Source organism: Cariama cristata, unplaced genomic scaffold, assembly GCF_000690535.1.
Source record: "Cariama cristata isolate BGI_N322 unplaced genomic scaffold, ASM69053v1 scaffold16260, whole genome shotgun sequence".
NCBI lineage: Eukaryota > Metazoa > Chordata > Aves > Cariamiformes > Cariamidae > Cariama > Cariama cristata.
Genome location: NW_009596568.1, coordinates 74,145 through 84,207, shown reverse-complemented (window position 1 = coordinate 84,207; position 10,063 = coordinate 74,145). Strand labels below are relative to the sequence as shown.

The following is a 10,063-nucleotide window of genomic DNA, read 5'->3' as shown; positions in this document are numbered from 1 at the left end:
AGTAAGGCTTAAACCTCACTGATACTGCAATGTATTTTTACTGAGGCCGGGATTACAGAAAACTTCAGAATCACAAAACAACATGGGGTATTAAATACACAGGTTCACTTCTGGTTTTATATGTACAGTGAATTTTTGGTTGTCCTAATATAAGAAACTGAATAGAGGGAAGGGTGAAGGAGTAACTTCTTTAACATATTTTTTCCATTATGGAAGTGGATGGAGCTAATAGACCTATAGTTAAATAAAACCTTAAGTTTTCAGTAGGGTTTTACCTTAAAGGTGACTAGGGAATCTTACCCTGCTTTTGTGAAAACTGAAAAAGAACAATCTCCTTTTATCAGACCTCAAAGGAGGAAGTGGGGAAAAGGTAATTTTATGTTACTGAGACTGAGGGGTAGATGGTGGGGCCAGTGCACTCTAAAATCTTCCGTAATGACCTGGGCATTGGGACAGTGCATTCTTGGTGAGCTGCAGATAGTGCACACCTGGGAGGGATGACTGATGCACTGTAGGCACTCCTGGCCTGCAGGAACCCAATGAAGTCCAAATGAAGGGAATGCCAAGCCTTGCACCTGGGAAGAATGACCCTGTACACAGGTACAGGCTAGGGACAGCTTTGGTTTCGGCTTGGGGATCCTTCCCCTCAACTCAGCTATGGTGAGGCATATCTGGAGTGCTGGGTCCAGTGCTGGGCTCCCCAGTACAGGAGAGAGTTGGTCCTACTGGAGTAGGCCCGGTGTAGGACCACAAACGTGACTGAAAGACTGGAGCATCTGTGATACAAAGAGAGGCTGGATTAGCTGGGACTCCTCACCCTGGGGTAGAGGAGGCTCAGGGGATCTTACCTGTATAGAATCATTTAGATTGGAAAAGACCCTTAAGATCGAGTCCAGCTATTGACCTAACACTACTGAGTCCCCCACTAAACATGTCCCTAAGTACCATATCAAGTTTTTTATATATATGTATATAAAAAAACCTGATGAGAGGATTAGAGAATATGGAGCTGGACTTTCCTCAGTGGTGCCCTGTGTGACAGGATGATAGACAGTGGGCACAAACTGAAACACGTGAAACTTGATCTGAACATAAGAAAACTGTTTTTGTTGTGGGGGTGGCTGACCACGGGAACAGGTTACCCACAGAGGCGGTGGAGTCTCAATCTGTGGAGATGGCGAAAGCCTGACTGCTTGTGGCCCTAAGCAACCTGCTGTTGATCCTGCTCTGAGCAGGGGTTAATTCGGACCGTCTCCAGAGGTCACTTCCAATGTCTGCTGTTCTGTGGGAGTTACCTGACCTGGCTGTGCTGGAGGGATGTACACAGCATTGACTTTAAGTAGAAAAAGTCAGACCTCAGGTGAGCTAGAGGCTTGCTCAGAGGGTATGGTCACATCGTTGGCTTAAGCACTCTCTCACCCTTCCCTCTTGCTCCTTTTTATGTTAGTGCTAGCTCTTAAAATGTGTTGTGGATTGGTTGTGAATGCTTCCCACACCCAGTGCAGAGGGAGAGGCAGGAGTGAGAGGGTGGGAGTGCTGTACTGGGTGGCGGGGCAGCTTCAGCTTGGCATCGGTCAGCACAGAGGAACATCTGGAGTTCAGTCCCTGGTTGGTTGGAGGCCTTGGGGAAAAGGTGGCTGGTAGCTGTGAAGGGTGTGTGGGAAGGGGAGAGGCATTTAACTTGTGCAGAACATTGGGAGGGAGGAGAGGTGATTATGGCAAGAGGAATGTAGAGTATTTAGCTGGGTATAAGGGGTGAAACTATTATGCTCTGAGAAATGATGCAAATACTGCATTAAAGACTTCTAGTGTCTGGCAGAGAGATTTGTTATCTCACCTGGGTGTGTTTTGTGTGTATTCTTGGCGATCTGAACTGATACAGAGGTGATGGTAGTGCAGGGGAAGAATGAGGGTTGAAATCTCCTGTTGGTAGCTGAGTATCTTTAATACTTCGAGAGCTCATCCTGAATCATGATTGTTTTGCCCACGGTTTCCAAAAGGACACTTGGATGCACCGGGTGATTTATATTGTAAGACTGGGGTGGTTACATGGATGTGCCGGTAAGTTGATGCACTTGCTGTTGTGCCACAGTATAACTTGATCTGCCTGCATTCACTATGCAGCTGGAAGTCCTGAGAGTAGGAGCATGGGCGATGTTCTGTGGAAACTCTTCAAGCAAAAGCAGCCTTCTACTCTTAACTTTCTGTAATACAGGATAATGAAATGGAGTAAGTGCACAGGGAAACTTGATGATCTGTTTTCTCATGGATGGGTGAGTAGTTGATGACTATTTCCACCTGCTGCCTCTTTTTTAAGCCTCATGCCATGCATGATTTGTTGACTTGTGTGTATAAGTCAACATGATGAGGCTGATTCTCACAGGTGCAAATGGATTGAAAGGAATAATTTCAGTATGGATTTCTGCTTCCTGCTGTTTTCTGCTTTCACAGAGCTGGCAAGGACTAAACAAAGGATTCTTCCTGTGTGTATGGGTTCTGACAGGAGAGAGACTTCCAAACTTAATACCTGGGAGGTGCATGTTGCTAAAGCCAGTTGTTTTTCATTTGTGTCTGTTAACACATCAGACAAAAGGTAGCTTCCTTGTCCTGGGGCGTAATGAAAGCAGGGGCCTTGGGGTGTGCTTGGAGAGGGAATCCTTTCATCATTGTGAGTCCTGGGCTTATTTTGTAGTTGTTGAAGGAAAAGGACCAGTTTAGGTAACTGTTGTCATTCTGAGCGCTTAGTTAAGCCTGTGATATTTCTGTGGAAACTTCTCTGGATGGTCTGTTTCAAACACTGGTGTGCTCTGTGCACTCTATTTTCCATGCAGGCAGATACTTTTAACCAGGACAAAAGGAGTACAATCCTTAAGCTTAAGTTTTAAGAAGAAGATTGCCATGCAGGAGTTGATGACTAAATGATAACCAGTTATCTGCAAACTATTATGTACTGTTCTGCAGTCTCATGTATGGGGGGAGAGGGGGAGTCGGTAGGATGAGGCTATTGGCTTTCCGTAAGCTGTGGTGAGTTTTGTGTCTCTCTTTATTGTTTCTCCACTTCCTTTAGTGCCCAAAGGAAATCTAGGACATGTGACATAGAGGCACTGGAGCCTGAAGTTTCTCCTCAGCTCTGGATTTTAAGTTATGAACATTTTTCTTGCTAAGCGTTTCTGCAGCACACCCTGAATTCTGGAGTTTTTTTCATTAAGGTTGAGATACAATCTTGGCATTGGAAAAAAGCCTCGGATTAGTCTATGAATGAGAGGAACCCCCATCCTCCTATAAGCCTGGTTACTGTATTTCCAGTATGTGGAGGTGGAGGGAGGCTCTGTGAGGGTGTGCTGCTGCAGTGGGCTGGAGCCCAGGCTCTGGCTGCTCTCCTGAGATGCCCCGGGATCTCTCCTGGCTGAAAATGGGTCTTTCTCAGGTGTGTTCCCTTCAGTGCTTGTGCCTGACACCCTCCCACCTTGTCTCTGCGTACTTCCTTTTCCTGTGAGGTTTTTGAAGAAGTGGAGTTGGCAAGTCGAGTGCCCATGTGTGAGAATGTCAGACTTCCACAGCACAATGGCTGAACGTATTGAAATGATTAATTTAAATAGCTCTGAACTGAAGCAGCATGCCAGTCATTCAGGTTGCTGTTTACTATTTGTGTTTCCAGCATCTTGGCTTCTAATATACGCTAACTCTTTAATGTATTCTTAATGAAGCAGTTCACTTAATTTGTTTCTTTTTCCTTTGCCTTTCTCTATTGAAAGTGTAGCTACCAAGGGAGAAATACATTGGAGATGTGGAAGCATATATAAGTGCTTTGATGTGTCCTGTTGTTTTGGTTGTTAACTCTTACTTGCTAGAGAAAATGATTCAAAATCAGGGTAAGAAAAACTTGAAGTCGGAAACGGGGTGAGTATTTTCAAATGAGAGCTAATCTTTTCCCATAGCTTATTAAGATTTTGTCAATCCTCTGGTATGAGGAGGTCTTAAACCAGAATATTTTTGGATATAGTCTGACTCAATAGCAGATTACTGAGCTCAATGTTGAAGTATCTGGGTGAAACTAGCCGGTGTCATGCATGAGGCCAGACTGGATGCTTACAGTAACTCTGGACTTTGAGCTATGCTCATGTTCACAGATCACTGTCAAATAATGGCTGCTTTGCTGCTAAAATTTCAGAGGAATGTCTGCAACTGCTGCAAATCATTTCCAAGTGTGCTGGGATTCCAAAACTGTCTGGCTTATCTGGGCATTAACTCTCTTAAAAAATAAAGTGTCTCTTGAATCTTATACACAGTGGATTTGTTCTCTAGAATTGAAACTCAGGGTTTTTTCTCCTTCTGGCAAATAATTATCAAATACTTACAACAGTATTTCACACTTGGTAACTAGAGTTTTTCCTTTGTTCCTGAACAGCAAAAAAAATTTAACTACTTGAATTAATATTTTGATGTAGATTCACAGGTGTTCCTGCTGTTCTAATCACCGCTGTCCTTTTAGCTTATCAATGCTTTGTGCAGCATATATGAGCTTGGAGTTGAGGTTGGTGGCAGGTGGATTTGGGTGAGAGATCTTGAGATTGCTGAAGCTTCCTGATGCCTTCAAGCAACCACTGATGCCCCTAAACCTTTTAAAGGTGTCTCCAACCTTGGAGGGCTAATTAATCCTCCAAGGTAAATCTTGTGTGGTATAACCAAAAGGAGACCTGACAAAAGTGCCTGCTGCTGTTGTTTTAATTTCCTATAGTTAATTGCATAATAGAAATAACTCAGTCAAGCTTGCGCTTGGCTGCTTAGCAAAGAAATCTGCTGCTGAATGATGAGCAGCTTGTGAGGGATTAGTATGTTCATGGAGCAGAAAAGTACCAGTGATGATTTGTCCTGCAGTCTCTGCTAAGACACACCTAGCAGCAAGCCTTGAAGCTGTTGGAAGCGGCTAGGCTAAATGTGGTATGGGCACCTCAGTTCTTCCAGAGTCTGTTCTCAGTCTTACTACTTCAATATGTTGCAGGAACTGCAGAAGTGAAGTTGTCTGGGGGTTAGTTGTGTACTAGTTCAGTTTGGGTTTCATGCTAACTTGCTGGCCTGAAAGGGTATGGTATGCATCATTAAACTGAGTTCTTGTTTAACATCGTGGTGGTGGTGGCCTAAGAAATAAGGGAAGGAAGTGAGGATGGGTTTTGTAAAAGATGAGGGAGAAGGTAAAGGAGTGGGGAAAGGAAGCAAATGCCAAGCAAGAAGAGGGACCACATGTCTGAAGTGACAGATTCTTTGTGAATGTACTAGGTTTGGAGCAGCTGCTCCTATCCTCACCAAAAAGAGTGCTGATGCGTGCCAGAAGCCTCAAATTCAAAGTGAGCAGTGCAAAGTTGTAGAGACTGGAACCAATTTAAGAACTGTTGGCTCTGACTATGGCCCCATCTCTTGTGCTTTTGATATCCCCAAAACATGTTGGCTTGATTGGCCTACTTAGGACTACTGTAACTATGGTTACTGGGCAGATAAATGGTGTACTCTGATCCTTAATTATTTGTTGCCTGTGCCATGGTGGTACCTGACTGAAGCTGGTTAGGAAGTATGAAAACTTATGGGTACAAATGATGTGGATTTTGACAGGAGGGTAGGGAAGGAAAAAAGCTTCATAGTGGTAGTGGACTGTGTGTGGGGTGCTTCATCCATGAGGGTAAAAATCATTTAGTGATGCTACTGAGAAAGGGCCAGTGGTTAAATCGTTCACTGTTGTCCAACAGAACTTACTTTTCATTGATTCTGATTCCCTGTAATTTGCAACATGGAGTTAAGTGAGGTGTAGAAGGTGGAAAATAAATATTTCAGAACATGCATTCATGATCAGATAGTATAAGCAGGGCCTTTCCACTTTTGTTAAATATCCTTGGCAAGATACTAGGGAATTGTTCTTGACTGTGTTGAGAAAAATTAAGGTAAACGCTTTATCTGTTATTTCAGTCTGGTTAAAACATACAGGGGTAATTGAGTCTAGGCTTTACAGATGGGTAAACATACAGATTTCAAGCAGTCAGTCTTTCAGCTTAGTCTGCTGTGGAGTTGTGTAGAGATGATAGATGAGCTGAACTTTGTGATTTACTTGGTATAGACTTTTTTTCATTTGTTTAAAGCTTGTACGGATTGGTAGCATCCTGGAAACTATTGCTGATTACCCCTGCAGGTTACACTTACTGGTTTCCAACATACATGCATTTGGGGGCAGGGAGTAAAACAAATCATTACCTTGGGAAAAACTTTTTAATAGATCTGCTCAGGGGGAACAATGTGTCAGTGCTGAAGCATTTGGTTATAAACTGTGCCTCTGTAATGTGGCTGTACCAGGTGATTTCTCTGATAGATTTTAAATCCTGGTTATGTTATTGACATATTGCATGGCTGCAGTGGCTTAGTTTTGTGTTTGTGAAGCAAAAACGGTATTACTTGCCTCACTGGGTGTCCTGATTTGGCTAAAACAGGACTTTCTCCTTTCAGGAGTTTTTCTTTCAGTTAAGTTTCTTCTAAGTAACTGCACTTTCTGAAAGTACAGCTACATGTTTTTCAGACACTGTCTGCGTTTCAGGCCTGATAACGCTCGATGTTTATAGTTGCTACTGAAGCATCACTAGGATTGGTATGCAGAATGGCCCGTGTTTATACTTATCCCCATGAGAATCAAGGCCACTGCTGGCCCTCTCCTGTTAAGCAAGTAAAAAAAGTTGTAAAAGGGTCGCACCCGCAGAAGAGTGCGGTCAGGACAGGTGACCAAAAACTGACCAACGAGGTATTCCATCCCATCCACGTCATCCTCAGGATAAAGCTAAGGGATCATGAGGGTCTTGCGCTCTTCTTTCATGGCTGGCATCCCTGTGGGACCCTGCTCGCTCTCCTGCCTCCGACCCCAATCCGTGCATTCCTGAATCCGTTCCCTGTCGGCTGTGCAGTCCAGTCTGGACCATCTGGCTGCCTGCCCTGCTGTGGCAGCGCCCGACTGTCATCAGGACACTCATATTGGTTTGTTATACTTTTCCTTTTATTTCCGTTATTAGTAGCATTAATATTAATACCTTATACTATTTTTCCATTATTATTGTATTAAAGTCGTGTTAATTTCCAGCCCATAAGTCTCTCTGCCTTTTCTCCATCCTTTCCCCTCATGGAGAGGGAGAGGTTAACAGAGTGGCTGCTGTGCCTTTGAAATGCCGGCCCAGCCTTAGAGTGACACTGGGACAGCCTGTAGACTAATTCTGTTAGTTCTGTTAGATCTCCTCACTGACGCTTACTGGTATGACAGTCTGTCCAGTTTTGTTCCTGTTCTGGTAGGTGCAGCTCTGCCAGCATCTTCCACTAACTCACCTTGTCAATTCCGAAATAACCGAGAATGCTTGCAACTTGTTTTTGAGACACATGTTTGAATGGAGCATCTAAAATAGTTGTGATGAAGATGACTTAAGAAAACGCCACAAAGCTAACGTGTACAGCAAACCTGAGGCTTCTGAGATCAGTGCATTCTGACTGAAGAAATACTTTTATGGACAAATCATTAGCTTGCTTTTAAAGATAATTACCAGAGAAACTCTAGCTATTTTCAAGTGAATTTTTGAGTGCTTTTCTGAGTGAGAGGTCTTTTCCATAGCATCACGAAGATTTCAGTTGGGGGCCTGCTCTGTCTTGGATGTTAGAAAAAGGAAGTTTCTGTAGGGCAGAGTGAATAGAATACTTTGCCCTGTCTAGTTTTCAATGCTGTTTAAAAAAAAAAAAGTTGAGCTGTAGGACAGGGAAACTACTGAGTTTCTTGTCAGTGCTGTGGTTTCTTTCTGGAATTGTTGTTAGTGTTAAGTGATTTATTTTTTTTTTGTAAAAAGTAATTTCAGGAGTAAGGACTTGCCTGGATTGTGATACCATAGGTCACCAATAGTAGCCATAATGAAAGTACTACTATTACATCCATTGTATATGAACACTTTTGCCTAGGAGTAAAAACTGATTTAAAAGAAAATTGTTTGATCCATGTGCACTGAGAAATGTCTTGGGGGGGCGGGGGGAAGGTATATGGAAGCTATTGTTCAGATGGAACTCAAAGAAAAAGTACTCCAGACTGCCAGCAAAAACTAGTCAGCCTTTACAAAAAAAAGGCAGAACTGACTTAAATGGAAAATCCTTACTGATTATTTTTTTCCTGTCTTAATCTTGCAGCTGATTGCAATGCTGTTCTTAAAGCTCTACAGCCCATTTTTCAGGAGCAGGGAATGACAGAAACAGTTCATAACTGGGAAGACCATGGTTATTTAGCAACCTACATCAAAAAAAATGGCAGGTGAGTGGATTTTCTTTTCCTTCCTATAGATGATGTCCCTTCTGTCCTCCCTTACAGATATTTATTTCTCCCTGTATCAGATCTCCTTCTGGGGTGCAAGCAGGGCAAAATACTCTTTTGCTAGCTTTGTGTATGAAGCAACTGAAGTAAAGCAGAATACTGTTTTGCTAGCTTTGTGTATGAAGCAACTGAAATAAAGCAGAATACTGTTGATAATCTTGTCTATGTCATCTTGCAGTTTGGGTATCAGAACAGCTGAATTGGTGAAGCAACTGAAGTAAAGCAGAATACTGTTGATACCCAAACTGCAAGATGACATAGACAAGATTATCAGAACAGTTGAATTGGTCAGTCTGGACTGTATTGGTGCGGTAACATTGTATGGTGTCTTCGTTTCAGGGCCAGTACTTCCAGTTGCAGGACAGCTCAAGTCAGTAAATGTATTTAATTCTTCTGACAGTTGACTCTCTAAATATGTTCAAGTCTAACCTTAGCATGTGAATAATGGAAACCTTCTGTCGTGTGCTTTTAAACACTTTATTATGCACTTCAAATTCTCAAGCAGCTACTGAAGTAACTAGCAGCATGACAAAGGTGGTTGGTGTCATTAGTGACACTCACATAAGCAGAATCTGCTGGGATAAACTGGTAAGCAAAGCTACAGTCACTTTGTTTCCTGAAGCTGCTTCACAGTGTCAGAGCTAGTTAATTAAGGTATGTGTTTATCTGACCTTTTTTACTGGCAACTACCATAACTTTATTGCACTTTGTTTCCAGTTGCTCAGTTATGTGTTCATGGCATTCATTGTGACAGTCACTGCTTTTTGTTCTCTTTGAAATCTCTACTTGCTTTGGTGTTCTCCAGGACTGGGGTTAAGCTAAATAAGCTTTGATTTGTTGGCTGTCTTGTCTTCATGGGTGCCCTGTTAAGTAGCTCATTTAGCCACACTCCTGAGAATTTCTTAGGGTTTTTTAAGTTCTGTCTGTAGTGAGAGAGAACTGATATCTCTAGCAAGAAAATCAGATCCTAGGCAAGTGTGTTGCCTGCTGGAAATTTGTGTCTGTTTACTGTGTGTAAATGTATTTGTATGTACAGCTCTATATCTATAGATATGTTTTATATGAAAGTGTAGACCAACTGTGCTGGTCAACTTGGGACCTGACTTAAAGTAACAAGTAAGCTGACATGAGTCCAGTCCTATGTTTATATGTTTGAGTCATGCTCCATGAAGTTCTTAGTGTTAGTTAGCTTTTCAAATATGATGCTGGCTTTTTCTGATTAAAATTATTTGGTTTTTTATACTTGATGTGCCTCAAAAAACCTGTTACTTGTCTTGTTTTTGTACAGTCTTTCTTACTCTCTCAGGTACATGTGTGTTTGTATTTTTCCTGAATAATTTGATCAAGATTTAAGTTCTGGATAACCTTTTGTTTCTGGGGTCAGTGAAAAGATAGCCAAGTTGGTAATTTACTACTCTGGTGCTATCCTTCCTCTGTATTGGGTTAGGCTTGTATTTAGTTCTCCCAGAAAGATAGTATCAGGGACACACAAACTCTGAACAATGAAAAGGTAAAATATCTAAAAGTAAAAAGGACTTAGATTTAAAGGTTGATTTTTTCTTTGATTACATGACCTCATCTTGCTTTCTTGTGTTTCCTTGAGTTTGAACATGACATGAAATGTGAGTTCTCAGACTGGCTTTCCCCTTTGCAATCTCAGCTGATCATTCCCCTTAAGATGACAGCCTTTTC

At 42.2% G+C, this 10,063-nt stretch overlaps 1 protein-coding gene across 1 annotated transcript in view; it reads left to right on the top strand.

The window, feature by feature from the left end:
• Positions 1–8,193: 8,193 nt before the first annotated feature.
• Positions 8,194–10,063, top strand: part of SMS (spermine synthase) — a 28,742-nt gene continuing 26,872 nt past the window's right edge. The window contains exon 1 of the mRNA XM_009706682.1: positions 8,194–8,311. Within this exon, the coding sequence (XP_009704984.1) occupies positions 8,244–8,311 (68 nt within the window). The 5' untranslated portion in view covers positions 8,194–8,243. The remainder of the gene's footprint in view (positions 8,312–10,063) is intronic.